Source organism: Fukomys damarensis, unplaced genomic scaffold (genome assembly GCF_012274545.1).
Source record: "Fukomys damarensis isolate Sample0158 unplaced genomic scaffold, DMR_v1.0_HiC HiC_scaffold_18, whole genome shotgun sequence".
Taxonomy (NCBI): Eukaryota; Metazoa; Chordata; class Mammalia; order Rodentia; family Bathyergidae; genus Fukomys; species Fukomys damarensis.
Genome location: NW_022900930.1, coordinates 10,168,772 through 10,196,303, shown reverse-complemented (window position 1 = coordinate 10,196,303; position 27,532 = coordinate 10,168,772). Strand labels below are relative to the sequence as shown.

At 35.4% G+C, this 27,532-nt stretch overlaps 1 protein-coding gene across 3 annotated transcripts in view; it reads right to left on the bottom strand.

The window, feature by feature from the left end:
• Positions 1–10,922: 10,922 nt before the first annotated feature.
• Purg (purine rich element binding protein G) overlaps positions 10,923–27,532 on the bottom strand; it is a 32,774-nt gene continuing 16,164 nt past the window's right edge. For 2 of the 3 annotated variants that reach the window (XM_010622173.2, XM_010622179.2), the window contains exon 2: positions 10,923–11,984. In XM_010622173.2, the coding sequence (XP_010620475.1) occupies positions 11,880–11,984 (105 nt within the window). In that variant the 3' untranslated portion in view covers positions 10,923–11,879. Of the gene's footprint in view, positions 13,153–27,532 lie in introns of all 3 variants that reach the window. The other variant, XM_010622182.2, reaches the window with a different exon arrangement.

Sequence of the window (27,532 nt, the reverse complement as noted above, 5' to 3'; positions counted from 1 at the left end):
GTTCCAAGCAACAGGATTCTTTCTTGTTTAATGAAAGGACAGTATTCCATTGTATTAAAGAAGCATTTTCTCATGGCAGAGGATGAAAAGGGAGACTTATTATTTTGAATACCCCCAAATCCAGGTCAAAGAGACCAGTTTAATCTTGTCCAATCTTGAATCATTTCCCTGTCCAAAAAAAAGATCCTAGTACCCTTGGACCCATACTGGTCATTCCTGAGCTCTACGTCCTAAGGCATATGAAAGGGGAGATGTCAGAGACCTGTGATCTGTGCAAGTAAAAAGCTGAATTCACATGAAGTACTGATAAAGCTAATTGACAGGAAAAGATGACAGATCAGATAGACCTGCTGAAAAAGATCTCAAGTAGGGACAAAGAGAGGAAGATCCAGAGCATCCTCAGTTTGAGGCACAGCAGGTATAGAAAGTCAAAAAGAAGATGAATATTAAAGAGATGAATAGGCTGGTGTGGTGATATGCCTAACACTCTAGGAGGCTGAGGCAGGAGGGTCATAAGTTCAAGTTCAGCCTGGGCAATTTAACTACTTAGCAAGACACTGTCTCAAAAAAAAAAAAAAATCATTTTCAAAGGGCTGGAGATGTAGCTCAGTGCTAAGACCCTGGGTTCAATCTCTTGTACCAAAACCAAACAACTGTCATGAGAAATGAACCTAGTTTTAATGGGATAATTAAAAGTAGAGAAATCAAAGCAAACACTGAGTGCAAGTCATAACACATGCTATATTTTATGGTCAGCTAGTGGCATAAAACCATTGCTGAAGTCTGTCCAGCTAACCTAGGAGGTCTTGCTGGGTGGGAGGTGTGTGTGTTTGTGTGAGTGGGAGAGGGCCTTGAGGCTTGACTGTCCCAAAGCATTCCTATAGGAACTGAGGGGAGAGCCCTGATTTGCTGGCCTATTGAAGACTGGGCAGAATAGAAGCAAAAGCTCCAGAAGGACTGCAGATTCTACGCGACTACTTTGTCCCAGGGAAAGGAAAGCAAGAGGCTGACTCTAGAGACAGCAGGGGACCAAACCAAGCCAGGCCACATGCGTGAGATCTTGACATCCTTCATTGATGGGCTACTCACACCAGGCAGGAAGGAGGTGGAGCTGGTTTTATCATTTTTATTTTTATTTTTTAAAATGTTTCACTACATAAAATTTATTTCTTAATAAAAATTTTTATTAAAATATTTTAAATAAACCTACTTTTAAGTCAATGAGTTTGTGAGCCCATTTGCTTTTGTAAAATACACATTGGCATTGAAGTAGTTTAAGAAAAGGTAATGGCTAGCTACAAAAAATTAGCTCAATTGTTTGACATTATGTGTGTTCACATAGAAGAGAAAAGAACATTTTCAAACATTTTATATTCAGAAAAAAATTTTTTTTGATACTGGGGTTCGAACTCGGGCCCCTGAGCTTGAGAGGCAGGCAGCAAAACCACTGAGCCAAATTCCGAGGCCCAGAAAAAAGTTTTTTAAAGTACAGTTTTCTACTCCATGGTCTTTATAGAGACTTGACATAAAAGTCTCGAATAAAGAAAAAAATTAAATTAAGACAGTAGTATAACTTTGCCTTGTCTTTTACATAGAACAATTGAGCTGGCCAGCAAGAACTTCTCTTATAGTTACATACCTGTATTTAGGGGAAAATTACACCCATTTAACAGAAAAACAAATCCCAACACCTATACTGCTATAATCTCAAAACAATGTTAAAGTGTTAATTTATATCTTCACCTCAGAAACAGTTTAATCTCAAATCTTTAAAGGCCCCCAAAACAAAACAAAAGTAGATTTTTATTTCAAGCTTCATTACTTTCTGGTAGTCACTTTCTACCCAATCTTCATTTTTTTTTTTCTTGGTGGTACTGTGGGTTGAACCCAAGGGCTCATGCACTTTAGGTGAGTATTTTTCCCACTGAGGTACATCTGCAGCTCTTCTATTTTTATTTTGAGACAGGCCCTTGCTAAGTTTCCTAGGCTGGCTTTGAGCTTTGTATCCTGCCTCAGCCTCTTGAGAAAGTGAGATTACAGGCATGTGCCTGGCCTAGAGTCCCTCACACTTTATCACACCAACTGTGCACGTGGTCATGGGTCTCTCTAGTGGATAGTTTAGGGATCAGCTCCATGTGAGGTGTGCCAGCACATGCACAGTTCATAAGGAACCAAGTAGGAATTTATGTCCATCATTCCGTGGTAGTGGAACAGCTCCCCACTGTGAGCTTCTACATTAGGCCAAGGATTCTAGACTTTGCTTTGCTCTAAAAAGAAATTGGGCACAATCTTGAACAGGTGAATAACCACCTTAACCATAGGATTATTAGTTAGTTACCTAATTGACAGGTAAATCATAGATCTAGTCTTCCTTAATACTGTGAGGCCATAGGCTGGCATAGCTAATCCTGAATGGAATGTGTTCCAAATGTAATCTTGTGACCTATCTTACATGTCTTTGTCCACTTCCGTTTGTAGCTGTATTAGTTGGACAAGCACTTTCTGATTTGCTAATTCATTATTTTAGTCATTTTTGTGTTGCTGGGGTTCAATATCTGACACCTGCAATTTAAAGGAAAAGTTTATTTTGGCTCACAGTTTCAGTGAGTTTGGTCCATGGTTGGTGGGAGTAAGGCAGAAATGACATGGCAAAATGGCATGGCGGAGGAAAGCTGCTCATCTCGCAGCACTCAGAAAGCAGAGAGAGAAGGGAAGATCTGGGGACAAGAACACACCCTTCGAGGTCACACCCGCAGTGACTCATGCCTCCAATCAGGACCTACATCCTAACAGCACATGAACTCATCAGTGGATTAATTAAAAAAAGAGCATAGTGTCCCCATGATGCAATCATCATCCAAAAGCCCCACTCCTGAACAAAAGACTTTTGGAGGATATTCTAGCTCTAAACCATACCATCCGTGTAGAAGCCCTACATGCCTGTTCATTGCTGTTGCAAATGATAGTAAGGGTCTGAAAGGGTACTGACCACCAAGTGTCTTTTTGGGTGCTTGCCCTGCTGCCCTCATGGTCACCACAGGTACTGAAGTACAAGGGCGTGAATTCTGTGAACCGAACGTCAGTATGACCTAATATGTTAATGAGGCTTGGCTGCAACCAGGGCCAGTGACCCTGATACTACTGCCTTCCTGGTAGAGATTTTAGTAAATCCTAGTGCTTGTTTTGGAAGATATCCTCTTCATATGTTAGGTTACTTTCATGGCGGAGGGTGTAACGGCTGCACTGAGCTGAGGCATAGAACGTGGACTGGTGGGAAAGTTGGCCAGCATGGTGGCCGCTTGAGAATGCAGAGCTGTCCAATTTGCCCAGCATTTTTTTTTTTTTTGAAGAGCTGGGTATTGAACCTGAGCCTTGTGCATGCTGGTGAAGTAATTTACTGCTGACCTATACTTTCAGTCTTCCTACGTCTTTTTGTTGTTGTTGGTGTTGGTGGTGTTTTTTTTTTTGTTTTTTTTTGTGAGACAAAGTCTCTTTCTGTTGCCTGGGCTGGCTGACCTCAAAGCAATGATTCTCCTGCCTCTGCCTCCTAAATAGCTGGGACTACAAGTGTGTGCCATTGTGCTCAGCTTTGCCCACTTTTTTGAGACCCATGATACCCATTTCTCTATTGGGGTCTATAGTTATCAATGACCAAAATAAGCTCTTGATCAGGGATTTTCCTCCACCCTTAGCCTCAGACAGCTCTTCTCCTTAGGTATCACGTGAGCCAATAGGTCTTTTGTTTGCAGACAAAACACTAGCACGCCAAGCAGCAAGAACAAGCCAGGACATATTTTTGGCTCCAAACAAATAAGAGGCCACCATGAGTTAAAGCCATAGTGGTTGAACTCTGGGATCTGTAGGGAGGAAAAGAAGAGCTGTGGCAAAGAAAACCATACCAACAGGTGGGTTCTTGATTTTTTAAAATAAGTTTTAGAGTAATTGATGTTTTCATAATATATATTTGAATATTGAGCTTAAAAATACTCACTAATATTTTAATGTTATTTTAAACTTTATTTTTCATGGTCAGTTTGGACTCTACTTTAGGGTGATCTCTCCAAATTTTGAATATAAGGGTAAAAATTATCCCCACCCATACTTAGCAAAGTAAGTGTCAACATTCCATTGATGGCTGAGATGAGTTGTTTGATCACACCTGCCTCCACGTGATGGTGTGACAGCCTTGAGGATATACTTCTCACATCTCTTACTACAGAAAAGATAGTTAACCAGAAGCACTGGCTCCTTTGCTATTTCCATCACTGAGTTCAGGTCAAGACCCTGCCTCCCCTGCAGTGCTCTCGGTGACTACCCAAGTCGGGATACTAAGGTAGGCCCAAGACTCCTCTGAAGGAAACTTAGCTTGAGAACTCAGGTTGATTTTCTAAAACTTCCTTAGAAAAAGGCCACAGGTTAAAATCTTTGTTCTTCTTCATAGAGGTCACGTGGATGTTGCAGTCTGATTTCTCTCTTGGCCTTTTCAGCTCTTAATTTTGTCTCACCAGCATTTTCCCTAAGAAATCTCTTACATATATAATCTCATTTGGGCTTTTTTTATTGAGAGGGATGTGTAGGAGATTAACTCCAGAGCCTTCACACTGAGCTACATCCCAGCCCCTTTTTAATTTTTGTTTTGAGACAGGCTCTAGCTAAGTCACTAAGTTGCCTAGGCTAGAACTTACAATCCTCCTGCTTCAACTTCTTAGAGTGCTATGATTATAGTCATGCACCATCATGCCCAGCTTCAGCCTGGCTTTCTTCTCAAAAGACCTGGCCTAACACAAGTACTACCAAGAATGATCCAAGGAAACAGGCAGTGAGATCGCGATTTGGGACTGACCAACAAATAGTCCACTGCACAAAAATAATGCTAACTTGGTTGATAGATGGGGGAAAAATTGTTCCTAGCGTAAGGTGGTGAGTCAAATGCAAAAGGTTTCAACAATGGTGACCTTGGAAGGTGTCCTGGGACAAAGGAAATATGTATATGTGATGACTGAGGTATTTGAAAGCTATGGAGAGAAAAATTTCCTCAAGGACAGCAGAGTTGGCTGACTATTGCTAAGCTGAACTGACGCTGGCAAAAAATGCAATTAACAAGCAGTTCATGGCTAACTGCGGGAGGCAAAAGGTCTCCTTGGTGGCCTACGACTAGGCCCTCATATTCTGTAGTGTGGCAGAGCAGGCACAGATGAAGAAGCGGAAGATCAAGTAGTTGGAATTTCAGACATCTCTAGATGTTTGAATGTTTAGTCAGGAACATGGTGCTGGGGTTAGGGTAAAGGGATCTGGGACCCTGATAAAACTTGAGACTCTGAACACTAAAATGAGGATGTGTAGGTGGAGGCTTTTGCATATATATTCTAGGCAGACTGCCACTACCCTCCACAATCTTTTAGGCTTTCCAAAGTGTCTCATCCCTCCTGGTGAGAGTTAGCATTTCTATGTGCAAGAAAATGCTGCAGAGCCTCTCACAGGGCAATGCATGCTCCTCACAGTAGCCCCTCATCTCCTCTACCTGACCTCTGAGGTTCAGTCCTCTTATAACTTGGGTAGGTATATGAGGGAATCAGTTAAGAAAGAAGGAGATTATACAGACAAGTCTCAGGAATTAGCTTGCATTTACAGGCAGGAACCAAAGTACACATTGGAATATATTCTGAGAATTCTTGATGAAGTACCTGGAATTTAACTTTCTCAGGATCTGAGATCTAGTATTTTGGCAAGGACATCAGGGAATAGTGCAAACTCCCTGCTATGATGGTTCTTAGAAGTCTGGAAATAGCAATGACTAACACTGAACGAACATTTCTAAGTTGCCCTCAATGGGAAAGAATTCTGTGACAAGTTTAGTTGCAGCATAAGCAATAGTGACCAGAGGGAAGAAACAAGGAAGATGAAGGAAGTGGAAGCTCTGGAATGTACCCTCTGAACGTTAAAGCTCTTGCCACTGCAGTGGCATTTTCAGGGAGACCAATAGGAATGTGCCTGGATATCTTCTCCACATTAAAAGACAAACAGGTGCATCTTGCACCTCTACTCCATAAAGGAAGTTCAAGATTCTGGTAAGTCTGCTTGGGTTTGGAAGAGAATACACAGATGAGAATATCTCTGTATGACCTGTCACGCAATAGGGCTCAGAGAAAGAAAGCACAAGTACATCAGTCCTATTATTTGGCCCATGTGACTGAATAGATCCTGAGGCTTTGGAAGTCTCCATATAAGGAAAAGATGCAGCTTATGGTAAGTTTCAGGAAGATAGCTCCCACAATGCAGCACCTGAATTCTGGAGTAAGGGAATAGGTAGAGATAATGATTCTGGACCACAGGTACAGAATTGCTTTTTATAACTTGGATTCTGTTGAAACTTCCAAGTCATAAAGTTGGACAGTCCCACTGATAGTCCATTATCAGATCCTGGTATATCCAAGATAAAGAAGGAACAGACCAGAGACCATGAGTATGGTGCTGGAACACGCTAATTTAACTAACTGCCTTATCCTTATCACTGTCAAAAGATGCATCAGAAACTCCTGCTCTTCTCACACCTGTGACCTATCGGAGTTCCCACCAGACCAGCGGAAGAAGGAAGGAAAACCTGAGCTAGGCTTTTGGACAGTGTGGTGTAGCATGTGTGCGCAAGTTGAAAATTGATAGAATGACCTTGGTAGACAGTGGAGAGAGTAAATCTTTTCTATGGGCAAATGTACACACAGTGCATTTGGCTACCCACTCTGTAAGGAAGAAGTGGCTTGAGGTGAAAAAAGTATTTATAGCTCTTGGGTAGTAGTCAGTGGCCTGGCTGTCTGGTTAGGACCCAACAAGGAAGAGGATGGGAAGGTAGCAGCAAAGAGGTCTGGGGTACAGGCTTAAGAGAATGGAAATGAAGAGTGAATAATTTTGTATTACATATTAACATTCACCGCAGAAGAGGCGCTTGACAACCAAGTAGTCAAAATAACTTAAACCATCTGACATGACTTATGTTGCCATTGGCCATCTCAGAATTAGAGTGATGGACACATGGACAGACTGGCCATGGTGGTACAGACTTCAGTGTATCCAGTTTACAGAAGAGGAGGCAGGTGTGGTAGGCATACAACAGGGTACCACACTATGCAGAAGCTGGCCTCAGAGGATGCAGAAACAGCCTATGAGTTGATTATGCTCCTTGCAGTAGGAAATTGGAAAGATGTGCTTTCATGGCTATCAAGATTCTAGTTTGTGCTGTATAAATCTAAATCTCCACCTAATTGACCATTGACTCAGCTGCAGTGCTCCAAAATCTTTTACCATCTTTTCAGTGATGATGTGCTCCCTAGGCTGCTCCTAAACGTGGTGGAGATCCTAAGCAGACCTGTACCTGCAAGACGCTGGCATCCTCTGAAGGACAAGTTTAGCTCAAGGGCTCCATAAGTCTGGCTGAAGCTTATTTAAAATCACACTTCAGTCTAAAAAGTAACTTCCTTATTTTCTTTTCCCTTTCTTTCTTCCTCTGTAGCTTTTTCTCTTTCTTCACATGGGGACAGACCTGCACTGTATTCTGATGGCTCCTGGACTAACTTCTTATTTTTCCTCATTGGAATTACCTGCAATAAATGTTTTGCACATCTAATCCCATGCTGGCATTGGCTTCTTGCAGGTCTCAGACTAATAGGTGGCTTGGATATGTACTGGTGGGGGTATAGGACAGAAAGGTAGGTATGCCAATCTTGCATGCTAAGTGTGGTCACCTGGTAGTGGCTGCCATGAGAGTGCTGGGTTCAAAAAGATTTTAGAGCTACATGTGGTTCATTGTAATGAAGTCGTGGTCTACTGGAGGGGTCTATTATAAGATTAAGGGATTTCATTAATCATTACTACTGAATCAGAACTGGCAATTCTCTATCAAGAATCAAGGTCAGAGAGCTATTGTATGTGAAACTTTTGTTAGTGGTGTATGATACATATAAAGATAGTAAATGGTTAATGATAATTATAGCAAATGATTAATAATAATAATGATTATACGAGGCACTAATATATGATTATGTAATCATATGATTAATAATGCTTAAGGTTGAATGATAATCATAAAAGTGGCACTATTTGGAGGATCTTAAAGTGATACTAACTGTAAGAGAATATGTGGCTTAATTATATGAGCAATAATCATACTGAAGGATGGTGACTCATATGGAGTCTAGAGAAAAGATTTAAAGCATAAGGATTTATTAGTGGTTTTCATCTCGGGCTGGGGATGACTCTGATAGGACAAAATGATTCTTCTTGTTGCCTTGTAGGTTTACATAGTAGAGTCTGTCATAACGGGATGCCACTCATGAATACCACTCATTTCCTTTTATCTGATTTTATGCTTGCCAAACGACATTCTGGAGTTAGTCATATTTGGGAGTTGGTTTTTCTATTGAAAATAGAACATGCTGACCAGTTGATAAAGATGTTAAAGTCTGCCTTGCATTTATTTCTTTCCGTCAAAAAGTCATGTTTGAATTATAAACATAATTTCCTAAAATAATAATAACTATAAAAGCAAAATGAAAATTCAGGTCCACTTGTTATACGCAGCTTCTTTCCAACACCAATTCCTAGGAGTAACACTTCATTTTGTTGTAAACTAATTGGTTTCTCCATTGGCTAACTGGGGCTGAAGATGTTTTCTAATGACTGTGCTTAAAAGGAGTCTCTTATGAATTTGTTCTGATTAAATAAAGAAAACTGAGTTTCTAATTACATAAAAATGAAGGCTAACCCTTCACTCATGAGACAGTCTTTTGTCAAGTCTTTCATGACAGAAAATGTTATGCTTTGCAAAAAAAGTGTAAGCTTTACCTCCCACTCACTCAGAATTGTAAGAGAACAACTTGGGAGAATATATGGAGTGCTGAGTTTGAATCATTTTATGATTTTTTTGACTCTATGGAATACTACTCACTTATTTTTGTTTGAATTGTATTACTCTTTACTTATTTTTCAAAAATACACATCCCTCTGCATGATAGAGTATAAGAAAATCACTTTAGTCATAGTGTAACTCCGTATGCACTCACTTCAACAACTATAAAAATGAACACAGGTAAGCACTCGGGAGGCTGAGGCAGGATGATCACTGTACATTTGAGAGCAGGCTGGGCTACATAGTGAGTTGAAGGTCAGTCTCAACTACATAGTGAGACCCTGTCTCAAAAAAAAAAAAATGAACACAGGTAGACAAAACCTGAAATGATATAGATTGAGTCCTCTTTGTAGTTTCTTAAGATGATAACTATCAATGGCTATTTTCAAATTCAAAGCAATTTCTGAGGAGAAAAATTAGTGCCCTAACATCAGTAAGATTAGTTTCCTAACAGGAGTAAGATTAGGCTTTCAGTGTTAATAAGATTTATTTCAAAAGATTTTCCCCAATGAAGAATATCTGGGTCTTTTTTGAAAATACTTTCCTACAAGGATTTAGGGAAAACATTTTGAGCCTCAGATTCCTAAGGAAAATTATTGTTTTAAGGTCAGAAAAGACAATTTACTAAACTCATACCATGGCTTCACTCGTGGGATCAAATCATTTTCATAAATGAACCAAACATACAAAGTGTGTTCATTTTACTTAAGGCTGCTAAGTTTTAAAATATTATTTCAGTAGCCCCAAAAAGCTGATGAAAAATTCCGAGAGTAGTTTTTTCAAAAGACACAAACATTATGGTGAACAATAACACAGACTACTGATAGTGGTGTCAAAATTTGAGATTTTTTTTCTGATAGATTAAAAAGACTTTTCCCCCAAAATTCACTCATGTTTTTCTCATCCTTTCATGAAATTAGAATTGATTTTTGTTTCTATTAATAGGCAAGATATTGCTATGGACATAAAGATTATCTAAAACATAAATAGACTTCTCTGTCTTTTTTTTGTGAACAAAAGTGGAGAATCATTTTGTGGCACATTTATTATTCACCAGTTTTCATAAAATGGAATGCTGCAAATGTAGTTAGCAAAACATAAAGCAGAAATATCTACCAGAAAGACTGTGATTTAGTAAATACTGCATTTATCACAGATGGTTACAGAGACACAAGCTTAGTGTTCACATTAGCTCTGTTCTGTTATTTTCAGATATTAGAATCTAGACACAATTTAATTAGCACCGAGGTAAAATTTACAGGAAAAAGCTAGTAGTATGGGAATCTCATTTCAGTCATCAGACCTACTCTATTAGACTTGTAAGTTTGATCACCTTCTACTTGAGTTCAGTGATCGTTGTTTGAGGAGCTTTAGTGCACTTGTTTCCATTTTTTCTTTATTCTTTAAAATTTAATCTTGCCTTTAGGTTAGGCAAGACACCAAGTTTGGAATCCAAATGTGCATACTGCCTTAATATTGAATTTATCTCTGGCTTGGGAAAAACAATTCTCTACCCTCATACAAATATTAGCAGGATCACTTATCTTAGTGCTGTGATTCTTAATATAGATGCTGAAGTTTAAAATTTAATAAAACCATTGCCACGGATTTATTTACTATGCTATCTGACACAATGTCAATTTGTTCTGGAAAATTCAAATTTGATTCTTTGGCCCTTATTTTCAGACATGAGAAGTGAAATCTTACTTTAATATTTCATGGTGCTGTGAATTGAACCCAGCACCTCAGGGATGGTAGACAGGTGCTGTATCACTGATCTGTATCCCCAGCACCAAATCTTTCTTTAAATATGAGCCTATAGGAATGGCCTTTTCATTGTTGGCTGAGCTGAGATACAGGTTTTGGAGACACACTTTCTCTCACGCAAATGTTATTGTCTGCCTCAACCAGATGATTAAAAATGTTAATAAAGTTCCAAAATAGATAAAAGCATTCTTTTGGCACATTTTTTATCTTTTCAATTTTTTTATTTCCAGTTCTGGTAAGATTGTTTTTGTAGGTTCTATTGAATATGATTGTAGAAGCCAGGCCAACTGGATTTAAATTCCTAAAGATATCACAAATTTGGCACACAAAATAAACAGTAATTAAATAAACACAAAGTAAGATCAACATTTGGAACCCGGTAGAACTGGAGGGATTTCTGAAAAAAGAATCCAAACGAAGTACACATATAAACCAGTTTATTAGATTGTCAGTGATACTTTGAGACAAGTTCAAGTTATTTTATTTTACTTCATATAAACAGAGGAAGGGAGGAAAGTTTTAAACTTCAAGCTTTGTTCAGCATGTGTGCAGTTAGCATCCACAGAAGCACCATTGGGTATGGAAGAATTAGCACCACAGAATTTTAGGACCTAACTGTTAACATGCATCACTGAAAAACTTGGAACATGGAAACTGAAATAGCATGTGGTGTGATCTATTATAAACAATACAAGGCAATTTATGATTTCTTTCCATACAGTACAATACAATCACAATCAGTGAGAACCTTTTAAATACAATACAGGACAAAAAACACCTTGTACCCTGTTAACACTAAAGCAGTTACAGATTTTCAAAAAAATGTTTCTTGTAGAGGCAGTGGTTGAAATGATCCATTCCACCCTCAATTTTAAAATTCAGAGTTATATAGTTACATGATCTCTTAAGAAAGTATTTTCAAATCTACATATCTTCTACCTCATTGTTGACAGATGGTGGTTTGAAAACTTAAAGGCTCGATGAGTTAAACAAACAAAAATAGCCCAAAACCTGATAGAGTTGAAAAGTACTCCAGTGTGGTGGAGGGTTTCTCACATAAGATCAGTTTGAAAATGACGCCAATGGTGTTGATACGTGTCTTCCCTTCCGTGGAGGAATGCCAAGTACAGAAGCCTTGCATTCATGATGAACTTCGGTTCATTTCTTTCACCAAATGCCTTTATTCTGGATTGTAACATAAGAGATTTATTCCTTATTCCTCAACTGTTTTTGTAGTATCATAGGGCTGTTCCTTATGGTTGGTTTGACAACAGTGAAAAGGGTTGATATTCTCTCTGGATTTAGGGTAATTTGTGAGCTAAAGAAAAAATATTAATTTAAATTTAGCAAATATGAAATTGAAGAGGGAGTTCCACTATTTTCCCAGTACAAACCCATAATTAATATCATTGAAAACCTTTCTGTTAGAAAGCATGTAACAAACCCTCAATTTTTAGTTGTGCCTGGGCCAGTTTTAGCATATGAGAAGATACTGCATAAGAAATGAGCAATAAGAATAGATACAGGTATATTCAAGTCTCAATGCATCGATGCCAAGGAAACTATTGTTTTACTCACCAAGAGAAGAATATACCTTGAAGCATCTGTGCAGACACATGAGTTAATCATATATCTGCCCAATGTCTAATTCTGGAATAGTGATAACAGGGTCATTTAGGAAAAAGTACTCAGTTACAGAATGGCAGCAATTTCATGTTGTCTATATTTAACAGTGAAACATTTTTGAAAATAGAATCAGTACTATACGGCAAGTTTACAATTCACCATATCTATACTTGTAATACATGCGTTTTTTGTTTTCCAAGTGTTTAAAAATCCCACTAGGACCAACATCTTTCAGAACGACAATCTAACATTAAACAAAACTTTCTAAGGAAAGTACTCAGCATCACAGAGATTTGAAAAGTCTTTTACTCAGCATCACAAAATACTCAGTAGGTCTACATTTAAGATTGTTCATGCCTTGACATTAACACACCTTTGGGTTAATATATCTTATTTTAAAAACAAAACAAAGAAATAAACTAAATGACTGACATGGAATTTGCCTTTAGTCTCTCCTTTATGAGGATAGACTTCTGAAAATTTTTACTTCTTTCCAGACCATGTAATGATGACTCTATGATTTTACATATAGTAAAATGCTGAAAACTAGATATTGAAAAAATGGCTACCAGAGAGATACTTAAAAATAAGTAATATTATGAAAAAAATATTTTCTTTTTAAGGTATTCTGCTCCCAAACAAAAATGAAAGTGAAGTTTGTTCTTAGCCTATCCTTATAAATGTCAGAAAGATGTTATGTTTAACTTGAGAAAGTTCAACCCTATTGAAAAAATTATCCAATGCTTTTTCTGTTGAACTACATCTCTTGTATAAATCACCTACCAATTTCCTGAAGAGGCAACACTTATAGAGCAGCACATCTATGTGGACGCTTCAACGTTTATACTTCACTAGGCTGACTTGAACAAAGAAGAAAGAAAAATGATTTCTTTATACTTTAGGGTTACATTAAAAAAAAAAACTCAACTAAAAGCTGAGTTATGATAGGCTAACTAATAACTTTGACTGTCATTATATTTGATTAACATTTCAAGACATGGCAATAAAAATTAAAAATGAGATTTAAAAAAATAAAAACTGGCCAAAAATTGGTCAGTGAAAAAAAGTCTTCAAAATTTACGTTTTAACTTCAAATGATTGTAGACTTAGTTTTGCCATTATCACATAGAGTGTGTTACTTTTGACTTTTATTTCTGTGTTGTTCATTGGTTATATTATGCAACAATTTTGTGTTAATTAAAATAGTTTGATTTATTACATAATACTCTAAGTGGCTTTAGAAAAACATACAACTAGAATATATTTATAAAAGGATAAAGAATATTTTAAGGGATTTTAGACAAATTCTATACAGACAAATATTTAGTTCAAGATAATAAAGTGCCTTCTTTTCCAGGTAATTAATTTTTAGTAAAATATTTTAAGGCTTTATAAGAAACCAAACATTATCAGATGTTTGATAGTGGATGGGCTTACATTATTAATTAGCATTCTTTTGTAGTTCTTATGATATTTAATCTTTCAATTCATGTGGTAATTTTTAAAAACTAGCAGCTTAAAATTGTAAAATTGAATTGTCAATTTTGAATTCATTTTGTGGGGAAAGGGAAAAATGTATAATTTTTAAATGCTGTGACTTGTACAGAAGGCTCACAAGTTGCTTGTGAACAGCCTGGTTTATGTCATAATATACGGCAACCAATATCCCTCCAAAAATTCAACAGAGTATTAACCACCATGGCAAATATGGCCATCATTTTATTTGTATATTCTGTTGTTTTTAAATGTAAAGTGATTATGCATCCTTAAATGAAAAAGTTCAAAGAAAACCAATGGTAAATTTTTCAGGTACAGGCACAATGAATACCTTTATTGCAGTAGTTTATGCATAATCTGTATTGATGCCAACATCTAATGGTAAGCATTTAATATTCATTTTGCTTCTGCCATGGGTTTACCACAGTAAAATATTGTTAACCTAATAGGAGTCTATCTATATAGTAACCATAATCATGCAGAATTCTATTTTTTACATATCTTACCATTTCTCTTTGGGTGATATGGAAATGTTATGTACTTGGTTATTTACACAAGTCCAGATTATAACATAAATTATGGTTAAACATAGGTCAATTGCTCAGTTATTTTTAACCCATACAAACTAATAAAAATGTCTGAATATTTGCCTTTTAGGAATTTACTTATTTTGATGAGAAAAATTACTAAAATGAGGCATAAGATTAAATGGCCATGATATTTTAAATATTTTGTAATCACCACTGGAGATTTAAAATGTTCTTTAAAAGGTTTGAGGTCAAGATAGAGGAGGAAAGGGAAAATTCATTGAAAAGAATGGTTCAAGTGAAATATTCCACCTCATTAGAAAAATAGAAAAATTGCTAGTGGGAAAAAAGTGCTAGTCATGGAGCTTGATTTGTTTTTGAATCTAAAGCCTAGTAAGAGTAATTCCAGGGATTAAAAAAAACCCCAAATTAAGTGGCATAAACCTTTATAATTGCACATTCCTTTACCAAAGTGCCAGTTACCAATATTTTTCTAAAAAGCAAGTGAATCTGCTTTTCAAAATCTAAATACATATACAATTTAGCTTTCAGATAGGAGGGTAGTACAGTTTCACAAATGTAGCCAGGAATATGCATTATAACATTCTCAAAACAGTATTGTGTTTAAAGGAAACACTGTTAATAGCCCTAGTCACTATGAAAATTTAAATCCAAGGGTAGCCAAAGCCTTCCATGAAGACCTGAAAACATCATGAGAACTTGTTTAGGGAAATTTTTGCAATACATATTAGAGAAAGTATAAATGGGGACCAAAATGTATAATAGATAATGTGAAATAGGAAGAAAAGGTCCAAAGGGGAAATGGGGGGTGGGTAGGGAAAAGGAAAAAAGGGAAAGAAAAAAATGAGAAAAGGAAAAAACAAAAACAAAATCTTCATAAATAGTGAGGGAGGGAGGGCAGGGAAATGGGGAAAAAACAAGAACCAAGATTGATTATGCAAAGGTACAATTTTCCAACAGTGAATGTCATTATATTGTATACATTAAATGTATCAATAAAATTAATTTTAAAAAATAGGAGGGGTTAAAGGGAGAGCAGGAAAATGGGGAAAAATAAGAACTATGATACGTTATGTACAGGTACAAATTCTCAGTGATGAATGTCATCATATTGTGTACCTAAAAATGTATCAGTAAACTTAGTGAATAAAAAAAATGGATTAGTTATCCTTTTTTAAAAACTTACTTGACTACATATTGTGTTTCCTCTTTCAGTCATTGAAGTAACAATATTATCTTACCACAGTTTGAAAGCAATACTGAATACTGAGCTTTCTAGCCTTCACTGCTAATTTCTATGAAGTATGGCAAAAATATTTCATGATAGGCTATTGTGTTTTCATCCTTCTATCTCTTTATTCTAAATAGAAATACTAAATGGAAATGTACAGCTCCAATAAGGATAAGAGGATAAGCTCCAATACAGATAGGAACCAAAGCAGTGAGACATGGAAGAAATAAAGTAGTAAGGAACTGTATGGAAGTTTTCCATATTAATGAATTTCATCCATCAGGAAAAGATAATTAAAAATGGAGGCCTCTACCATGCAATAATTGTTTTAATATATATTTTTAAATAAGTGTAATGCACATAAAGTTAAAGTTTAAATATTTTTGTTATTTTTGAGTATAATGAAATTAAACTAGGGAGTTACCGCATTATGAACTGAGACCCAAAATATTATATTGCTGAAGAAAAAGTGAGAATGTAAGATGATTATTCTCAAAGGCAGGTCATCTGGGTTTTACTATAGCAGAGGCTAAATACTGTGGTGTAATGCCCCATTTACTAGTGAAAATGCTGCTAAAAATGCAAAAGCACTAATGCTAAAGTTAGGATTAGTTCATTATTAAATGACTATCAAAAAAAGAACCTCTTTTTCCTATAGTCTGACTGTCTCAGTCTTAGGTACAAGAATGACTGTAGGAAAGCATTTGAAAGAAATGCCCAATTATATAAACTTTTCATCTCTTGAGGATGTAAAATGTAATAGAAATTAATATCCTAGTATTCTGAGAAAATTAACAAAACTTAAAAACATAAGTAAAAGCAGAAAGTCATGATAAATCACTGACAATTCCAAATCCAACATACTGACAGGTTAATCACATGGGCAGATGTTCATTCACAGACCGTTTTAATAGTTTCTGAATATAAAAACATAATAATTCTTTTTTGGTAAATAATAGCCTTTTATAATCTCAGCATTAAAAGTTGTTAAGTACTTCAATAAACATTGAAATGCATTAAAATTCTATTTTAAATAGAAGTTGCAGATATGTGGAAACTTCGTACTATATATGACATTCTAACTATAATTAGCTTGCATAATACTCAAAATAATATGACTCTACAATCTCTCTTGCAAATATGCACAGATATTTTCTTGACTTTGCAAAAGATAGGCAATTGTATTTACCTAAAATAGTTTTTCCTTGGTAGTGATCCTATGGTGTTGACATAAATACTGAATGTATGAGAATAATTTCTATTGTATTATTTAGTCTTGTTTTTCTAATATTATTAGAATATTTTTCTAATATTAAGCTGTTTATAGCATTATTTATAAAATGCTCCACAATATTTATTGTAGTATTTCTCATTGTATTCTGGTGAGGAAAGCAAAGTTAATAATAAATTGTGCAGCAGTGTAGCTGCATGGAGCTTGTAAAGGTCTTGGGTTGGTTCTCTGCTGTACGGTCATTTACCTGGCATTGCTTTATCCCAGTGATGGTGAGCCTATGGTAAGCACGCCACAGAAAGCTGTTTGTATCATTGAAAACTCTCAGAGGTTCGCCATCATTGTTATGCTGAGCATACCGTGTGCTCTTTGGGGTCAAAGACTGTGGCTTGAGGTCTACTGTAATATACAGACCTAGCAGAGTATTTATCTTATGAGTATATAAGATAACTCTCTGCTGATTGAGAATGAGAAATGAGACTGAGAAAATTGTACAAATAACCTCGACACAATACTGCCTCACTCTGCCTCTCAATGGAAAGCTGGGCTGGTTTCCTTTTGCTTCTCCACTACAATAATACTCAAATAATAGAGTAGCATCACTTATTCTTGAGTGGCTGTGTCACAGCCCATTAAAATGGATTCTCCAGAGTACCGGTGACACCATCGACAATTACTACAACTACTATTCAAACTTCAACTTACTCATCTTTACCTTTGCCAGTCATGAGAGTTAGAAGTTGTACTTCTACATAGATAATTCTTTTCTTAAGCTAATTCAAGCACGATGAATCAAGGAAATGTTCCTCATAGCTGCATTAGTATGAATATGGAGACTATGAGAAGGGAAGGAAAGGACAGTCACACTGGTATAGCAGTGGCAATGAGGAGTAGTGGTTCTTCAGTTTTTTGGTAATTAGAGCAGGAAAGTCCAGACCCCTGAGAAGATTACGATTTTATTGAACTGGGTGCACCTAGCCGATGACAAAAGTCATTTCTAAAATTCTTTATCATGCTAACTAACTAGTTCTTCTTTTGACAAGATGACTCCCTGTGCGGTGTTCAAAAATCCACTTTCTTTTTAAGTAAAAAGGATACATTTGAAAAGTTTCATGTTTCAGAAGTCTTGAACAACTGTGAATATTAAATGTTTTCTTTAAATCATTATTACTCCTTCCTTGGCAAAGATACTATGGAAAGCCTTTTAAATCCTGAATAACTCTACTTAAATTAGATCAGAGTAACGTGGCTATGGCAATACTTTACTTGTCAGCAAGATTAACATCTAAGGGTTTGTTTCTACTTTCACCACTTCACATCACTTCTCCCCTAAACAACAGGTTGGTTTGAGACTGAAATACAATTCATGACTTCATTTCCCATTTCAAAGAGAGAGTGAAATTATTTCTTGTAAAAGCAGTTATGGTTTAAATGATATTAGTGGAAAAATACATGGCTTTGATCCTAAGTTGCAATGTCTAACTTAAATTACTATATATGTAAAGAAAACACTTCTTTTTTGGTACCAGGGATCAAACTTGGAACCTTGCGCTTGGGAAACAGGCAGTGGAACCCCTGAGCTAAATCCCTGGCCCCATAACAACACTTTTAATAACAACATTTTGCCTGAGAAGCAACAAAACATAATTACGTCAAAAACTAGAAAGTAAAAAAAAAATTTTGATGCTAGAGAATGAACATAGGGTCTTGAACATACTAAGCATGTACTGTACTACTGAGCTGCAACTCCAGCTTCCTAAAAGCTTAATTTTTGTCAGCCAGAATCATAAGGAGATAGGAGGAGGAAAGATTATTTGCAATCAGCTTTAAGTTTTGTTAAGCTAGGATATTTCAAAACTCTTCAAAGTACAGTGTATTTACTGAGAAATGAGGTTTGTAATTGTTTAATTCATAACCTAAAATCTCTTCTCCTTTTGACATTAAGCTGATATTATTTTTCACATTTAAATGGGAGCCAACACCATATCCTTATTTCTCCATCTGGCAGGAAGCACTATAGGCAGTTAGTTAAAATTAATTACTACAACTAAAACATATCAAACCATTTAGAGAATTCAGTTTATGTATACAGCTCAAAAGAAGTTATTCGTTAGAGTTCAGAACATGTATCCTTGAGGCTTAGTACGATGGCACATAGGTTCACTTTATAGGTTAAATTCTACTAATGATGTTCTTTTGGTAATTCAAATGCAACTGCCTTTCATGAGAAACAAGACAGAGGCTGGATTCTACACTAAAGTAGGTCATATTAAAGAAAAGCTTCAATTTAGTGCTTTTGAATTATCAGAGTGAAATATAGTAAAAGAATTTAGGAACCAGAAAGAGAAAAATAAATCTAAGAGGGGGAAGGAAAGTATTACTACTTAGTGATAGGCAGGAACACAAAAGAAATGAGAAAATGCATGAATAAGGGAGATTTAGAGAAAGAATAATTAAGATCTTCTCATTACTTTCTCTGAATTTCTTATTTCATTTAGGTACTTTTCCCATAAAACTGATATAAGCACTGTGGTGTGTTGGTATTTTTTTCTCTTGCTGAATAATTGTACAGACAAGGAGCATGATATATTAATGTTCCACAAAGACAAGAAAGTAGCTGTGGTGCATGTTGTTACTTTTTGCCAAGGTTCTGGGATTCTTTTGCGTTCCCAGACTAGATGGAGACGGGTAAGGATGTCAGTGAACCAGCCAAAGGTCACTGTTCTCTCCTTTAGATAGTTACATTAAATTCAGACACTTTTGTTGGTGTGGATACACTTCTCTTATAGTAGACAACAGAGAGTAAACATTTACCCTTTAGATCTATTGGAATAAAGTGTACAGTAATACAGCTCCCCTGAACCACAATATAATCTTGCTTAAATTTATTGCTGTTACCAGAACCTCAGTGAATCTTTGAAAAAAAAAAAGGCATAATTTAGGCAAGCAGAATTAGGACACCAAAAAAAGAAAAATGCAATCTGGATGTGCTCTTGTATTCACTCTTCTTTCACTTATACAATGTTTGCTAGGAATTACAGATCAAAGCAAGTTTCTCAAAAATAAAACTGAGTTCAACAGGTCCATGTTACACCATTTTAAGAGTACTTACTGAGGCATTATCATGTTGCTAAACAATGAAAGTTTTCTGTTGAGCATGTTTTGATAATAGAGATACTTCTCACCTGGAATGATTTGTGACATTTATTTTCTGCAGCCAAAGTAGAAATATAAAGTGAAGGAAACAACAGTTCTGTTGCTATTGCACTTGCTAAATGCACTTACTCAGTGTTTGCTTTTAGTAGACTATTTAGCGTCTCCTAAAACAATACCTTTTGACCTATATATCTCTAAGTTGACAGAGTTGTTTGCATGTTGAGTATTTCACTTAATATTATTATTTTCTCCTTCTGCATTCTTAAAATAGGCTGTTGCCATGTTTTTAATAGTGTGTCAGTTAAGATACATATTAAGTGAAGACCTGCTTATTGAAAAAGTATCATTAGGAGCCATTGTTAAACTCAACAATATAGATGATCTCAAAGCTATTAGGCTTTAACAAGAGAAACCAATTTTTTAAAAAGTGTTAAATTAAATGAAGATCCAGAATACATAATATTAGTTGGTAGTGATAAAAAAAATCAGATCAGTGATCACTTTTGGAAGCTGGGATGGTGGGAGGGCATGAGAAAATTGACTGAGAAGAGGTACACAGGAACTTTCTGGGGTGAGAGAAATATTCTTTTTTCTGTTTGTCAAAGTTGATTGAATGGTATATTGATATCTGAGCATTTCACACTATGCAAATTATATCTTAATAAAAATGCTAAAAGGCATTATAGCTAAACATAATACTCTTGCAGAAGCATCGGAAGTTGGTTGTTTTTCTTTTAATTTAAAAACTCCTCCATTCAAACGACCTATGGAAAGCAATGTAGCACACCCTCAAGTGAGAACAGAACCAGTGCTCTACAGAGAACATGGGCTACTGGTAAAGCAGTAGGACATAACAGTATGGGAAGGAGAGTGATTCGCTTAAAATTTAGGAGTGGGAAGGAAACAAGATTTTACCTTACGACACTTGATAAAAAGTCAAGTAGAATATTTGGTATTTCACATTTATAACCCTCCTGAATGCCAGTGGTTGGGACTTAATTCATAATGATTATCTCACCTCTTCAAATGTAAGGGACCATGTGTTCATTAGCTTTAAAGAGGTTACCTTTAGAGACAAATATACAATGAATACCTACTTTCCTACAGAAATAACCTTATTACATGATCTGACAATTCTAAAAATAAATAAGTGAGAAAATTCTATTGGTCTTGAGAAGAAAATAGTAATATTCTCAACAGAATTTATCCACAAGTGATGTCAAGTATTCACCTATAAAATTAAAGCAGAAACTAAAAGCCAGTTATTTCTCCAATTTTTTTGTAATTTCAAAGAAAACCTACCAAAGGCGTGTGCTGTCCCCAACCCACATGTCTTACAAAGACATTTTAAATATCTAATTTTATTATTGATTATCATCTCTATCTGAGATTGGAAAAAAACAATATTTTCCTAAACAATGCCTGGCTTATGAGGGGAACACAGTAAATATTTGTTAAATGAATAAATGAATGGATTCATTTCTCTCCAATTGCCATTGCTTACCTTGCACAGTGGCTTCTTATTCCATATTACAAATTCAGATTGTTTAAAAAGCAAAAGTGTAGGCACATACTTAATTCTTTAAAAAAAGCTCCCAAATCCCTAATCCACACATTATTACTGCTATTGCTATTGTTAACATAAAATTTGCATAAGTGTAAATTGATACAATTATAAAACACAATAAAATTGATACAAGATAACATGGATACTCAGCTATAAGATTTTAAAAAAATAACTTAATGACATTAAAGGACATTATTTGACTCTCAAGAATGAAAAAAGTATACTAACAATAGAATAGTCATGTAAATATTACTGATTATGAGGGGATTAAAGATCTGTAAGTTTCAAAAGAAAACAGAGCTCCAATGCTAAATATAGTTCAAATATGAAAGAGGGAAAGCTGAGCATCAGGGCAATGGCCTGTAAGTTTCTCCTCATGACAGTCACTGGGGCCTAAATTGTAATGGTTCCATGCTATTCTGAAACCAAGGCCTAAACTGTGCATCCATTTCAAAAGCCATTTTTTGGCATGCAAAATTATTTGGTAATAATATTTTAAAAGTCTCATGATGTATTTTAAAGTTTTTCCTATTTCTTGTAAGTGAGGGTGAAAGAGGCTCCTTCGGGGGAAAAAAAACCAAAATTGGTAGATTTAGAAAAGAAAATTTTATAATGTGAAACAGGAAGAAAAGCTTTAATCACAATGCTATTAATCTTACTCAAATTGAAATATTTCTAATATATTTACTTTTCATTTGTACTTTAATAAATACAACAAAATTAACATGACTGAGTTTTGTTGCATGTCTAAAGTCATCCTTTTAACAACTATAATCACTGTATAATGACGGAAATGAAAATGTAGGTTTTTGAGTTAATTTGATAAAAATCTGAAATATTCCTTTCAAATGTCTGTTCAAAACTTTTCTGTGGTGTTCTTGCTCATAAGACTTTAAAGATTCACTGATTGATTTTTAAGTAACTGAGCTTACTACACAAATGTAGTAGTTAAATTATCTAAATATTATCTTTTTGAGGGTTAGTCTGCAATGCAGGTGTCATGGCAAGACTTGTGATGCAGCCCAGGGAGAGATAAAGTTCTGAAAGACTAGCTAAGGAGGAAAGCTCCGGGAGGGAGATGAAAGCACAGAGTGAAAGACTTAGAGTTTGAGGCAGAGGCTGATGTGCAGATGGTCAGAATCCAGTTAGTGACTCATACAAAGACATCAGCACCAGTACAAGCTGCCATGCCTCCCAGTGCCTCCTACCTGGGCTTAAATTGAGTGCATGCAGTGTGCTAAACTGAGCCTACAGAAGGGACGAAAATAGGAAAATACCTAGAATGTATTCTCAGAATGCTTGTTAGCTATATGCTAATATTACATGCTTAAATTTTGATTTCAAAGTTGAACATTTAACATTTCTGTAGTGTTATTATAAAGGCTTTCTTGAGCAGTGGACTTGTTAAAACCCTGGAATTTTATTAGGTAGCTAAGTGATTACAGCAAATCATTTCACCTGCCAGGGCCTCGGTTTTATAAGGTTAGGATAGTGATATGGAACTAAACTGAGTCAGTAGTTTCATCAGGGTAATGTAAAATTTGTAAAAGAATGTGAAAATAATTTCAAATTATATGTACATTATTACAATTTTAAAAGTTCATCCAGGAGTGGTGGTGGTGGTACATACTTGTAATCTTAGCAGTATGGGAGGCTGAGGCAGGAGAATTAAAAGTTTGAGCCCAGCATGGACAACATAAATAACTTAGCAAGACCCTGTCTCAAGATAAAAAATTAGAGGGAAAGAAAGGGCTGGGGGTATTGTGTAAAGGCCTTTGTTAAGTCATTTAAGTTGCTCATCCTTTAACTAGGACGTTCTTCTTTCACCAAAACTTTTTAGACGCAACCTAAGTCTTCATTAAATATATTTTAAACTTAGTTTCCCTTAGGAAAATTCTATATCTTTAACTTGACTTTAAATTTAAAACAAGTTTCTTCTTTCTTTGCACTCCCCTCTACAAACACTGCGAATTTCCTAAGTCATGTCTCTTCACTTAATCATCACTGTTTCTCATCCTGTAATGCCTTTGAAATCACAGTGCTTAACAGACAAAAAAGGTGACCAGTGTTCATGAAAGCGATCATTTAAAAACCTGATAAGAGATGCTGTGTCATTTTTGTTTCAAAGATAACTCACAAATTAAGGCACAGTTTAATACGTAATCTTTTGTTTCTTACACATCCCAAATTTTCATTTCAGAAAATGTTTTCTTTGCTTAATAGATATGCTGTTCCTCTCTTTACTCAATGGACATGGAGGGACCACTTTGTGCCAGGTGCTGTGGTAGGGACTAGAGGTACATTTATTTGCACAAGGAAAGCATTTCACTATGATTAGCTTTACGCTATTTCATTCAAAAGCAGCTTTTGGAGCCTAATCAAAGTGTCCTGTTTTTCATTCAACAGATATTTTTTTCATTTGTTTGCCATGTGCCAGATAGTGTGCAGGCACATATGAGAAATATATTTGAAGCTATTATAAAAGCTATGTATTTTTTTTGCTTTAAACATTTTTTCCTTTATGAATAGTTACCTACATTGTGAAGTACTGCTCAAAATACAGGGTCCACCAAAAAAAATGTATACACACTTCAGGAAAAGAAAAATAGTATGCTTTTTTTCAACAGATGGTGTTAGCCTTGTATGCGGGCCCCTACAGGATATTGTATATCACAGAAAATGCACTATATTGCCTGCCCTTAGAAAAGAAATTAAAAATGTATGTGCAGCAATCTCAATGACCAAAGTTATCCAAACAGTAGTTTGCTGTACTAATAAATGTTTGGAAGCTTAATGGCCACCACTTTGAGCACCTCTTGTAATTATAAAGGCCAAACATAACTTGTATTAATCTCATGATGTCTCAGTAAATTTAGCGTTAAAATATTTATACAACTTTTTCTTTTCCTGATATGTACATACATTTTTTGGGCAGACTAAGTATATTTTACTGATGCAGATTTATACAGATGCTAGATGGCAGCAACAATGGAATGGGAAAATTAGAGAAGCAATGTACCAAAACACTGATGCAGTCATAACTAACTCCAAGGGGTTCCAGAAAAGATAGGATAGTTAGTAAATGTCAGATGAAACAAAGGGCAGCTGGAGAAAAATGAGTAAAGGGTGTAGAAGGAAAGTTTCACTGACTCCAAAGATACAGAAATTGACAGGGCTCTTAATGATCGCCTACTCTGATCCAATCCCTTCAACCGATGGATAAGCAAGCCAGGGTCCATAACTTGCCCTGGGCCAACTAAAAGACACATATTTGGGGCTTCCGCTCTGTGACAAAGTTCCCTTACTTCCATATTATACTGTGGCACACCACGAGGCAAAAGGCAAGACTGAAAGGATTTTAAAAATTTCCATGAATGCTTGAAATCGTAGTCCAAAACATATACAATTTGTTCTAGCTTTATGAATTATAGCGTAAGCATAGTGAATAATTTAGCATTCCTATTAATTTTAGTTTATAGTTATAATACATTTGCTAATGCTAATTTTTCATTTTGAATTGAGCTTTTAAAAACCAAAGAACCAAGTTCCATGTTTACCAGAAAGACTACATTTTTTTCTATATAAAATATAAAACATTTCTTTCAAATAATAAGTAGATTTTAGATAGCATGTCTCAAGTCAGATGCAAATCACCTGAGTAGAAGTACTATTTAAATTACAACTGGATGGTTCCTTTTTGTTGGAGACAGATTTGCTATGTTGTGGTCTCGTGTGATCCTGTACCCTCAGCTGCCCAAATGGCTGGGCTACAGGTGAAGGCCACACCCCCTGGCTAATAACAACTTTGTATGTCTTGGAGTACTACTCTACCACAAAAGAAGGACAAATTGGAGTCTTTGTAGGAAAATGGATGCACCTTGAGACCACAATGTTAAATGAAATAAATCAGGCCCACAAATGTAAGTATTACATGGTTTCTCTTATATGATAAAGCCAAAACACAAATAAAATAAAAACAAAAGATAGATAAGAGGAAGTAGAGAAATAGTTCTTCCTCATTTGGGAAGGGGAGCAAGAAATGGAGGGGAGGGGAGAGGGGAGAAGGGGATAAAAGAGTAATTATGATGTGTTATGTGATGTACCTCCTCCCCACGAAGAATGTGAACATCATGTTACTGCAAACATGCACCATTAAAAAAATAAAATCAGCTTCAAATAAAAAAAACTACAGTACTTGAATCTTAAAAAAAAAGTCAGACAACATAATGGCGAGTAATCAAATTACACACAGCTAATAACTCAAAGATGCCTTTAAGTAGGAACACAGTTTAGTAATTTCCAAAAAGCAAAAGTGCAGACTAACTTTATTACAAAACTCATAAGCATTCTTCATTTTAAATAAATTTAGTATTATAAATGACAAAGTAGGTAAATCATTGTGAGATAAGGATCAGAACTTGTGGAATTTTCAGGCTCGAAGTCACTATCTTAGCTAGTTTCCTGTTGGAAAGATATTAGTGCCTACCTTAAGTTAGAGACTACAAGTTTAGGACAGGTTAAGTTCTAGGTGTTGGCAGCATGTGGTCAGAGGGGTGCAGGGCAGTGGAGGGGTGATAATGGTAAACAATGTAGAAAGATCCTTGATAGTGAGAGAAGCCCAGGTAATTGCTACACTACAAGGGCGCACTACAAACCCTTCACTAAGTCCTTTCAACTCAAGGGATTTTTTTCCCCCTGCCAAGACATTTCTAATAATAAAATAGAGAATAAAGGAATAATGATACTCAATTTTAAAGATTTTTTTGGAAGTAAATCAGCAGATTGTTAACACATTTAAGTGCTACAGAGTTATGGAAATATTAAAAATGGTTATAAATAAATACCATAGTTTGAAAGCATTGATAGTAAAATATCATTGACATTATGAATTGTAAAACTCCTAAAATGAATAAAGATTCAGTAATTATCAAAGTGTCATGATCAACTAGTTTTTTGATAGTTTCAAGACAATTTAGGACAAGAGAAAATAGATTTTTTTTCATATAACAAGATCATTAGCAGTGTAGTCATATCATTTTTGGTTATTTACATACGTATTGCTTACAGAATTTTAAACTTTATTGATTTCTTTGAAGAAGTTTAGTAACAGGTATAGTTATTTTGAAGAAAACTTTTGAAGAATAAGTTTTTAAAATGCATTTCTTGGGTTGAGTTTTTTCTTATTGCCAATGATTTCGAAAATTGTATTTGAAACAGTTCATTTGCAGAAAGATGCATTTTAATTTTATACCTACTTCCTCCCAAACTATATTTCCCATAAGGCTCCTTAAACAGGTTCATATTGAATTAAGTGAAGATTTTTCATTCATTTAGCAAACATTTTTACTGTTAAATTCCATAAAAAGTCCACTCTAGTATATAGGTTAAGTATTCTGAAAAAACTAGAACCTACATAGGAAAAAGCTATGGAAGTCTAGTATTTAAGCCTAATTGTTCTGGTAACTCTGATCTCAAGTTTTTAACAAATAAGCAACCAAAAAATGTCTATTTGGAATCCCCTAGGTCTCAGAATAATAATGAATTTGACTCTAAGTTTGTAGAAAAACTTTCAGATAAAATATCTTTCACTCATGAAGATTATGAAGATCTTTTATCTTAGTATAAGCACAATTGCTTTGAAATTGTAAGTCTTTTTATGTGTGAAAATTATAACAGTATAAGATTTATACTTGTAAGCAAAATGACAATAACTATAAATCTGTATCATTGAGGAGAGAAAGGTTAAGAAATCATCTTAAGTATTTAAAAAAGATTGATAAGAAAACAAGACAGTAGTTGCCAGAGGCTGGGGAGAGATCAATGGGGAATTTAATGGGTACAGAATTTCAATTCTGCAAGACAAAAAAATTCTAAACATAGGTCAATGAACGCTAGAAGTGAGGCCTTCAAAAATTGACTAGGGATATTCTTCTACCTCTAATGAACTGTAGGTTTATATCTTTAAAAAAAAGTTGAGAAAGTCATCATTAGAGATTTACAGCGTCAGCTT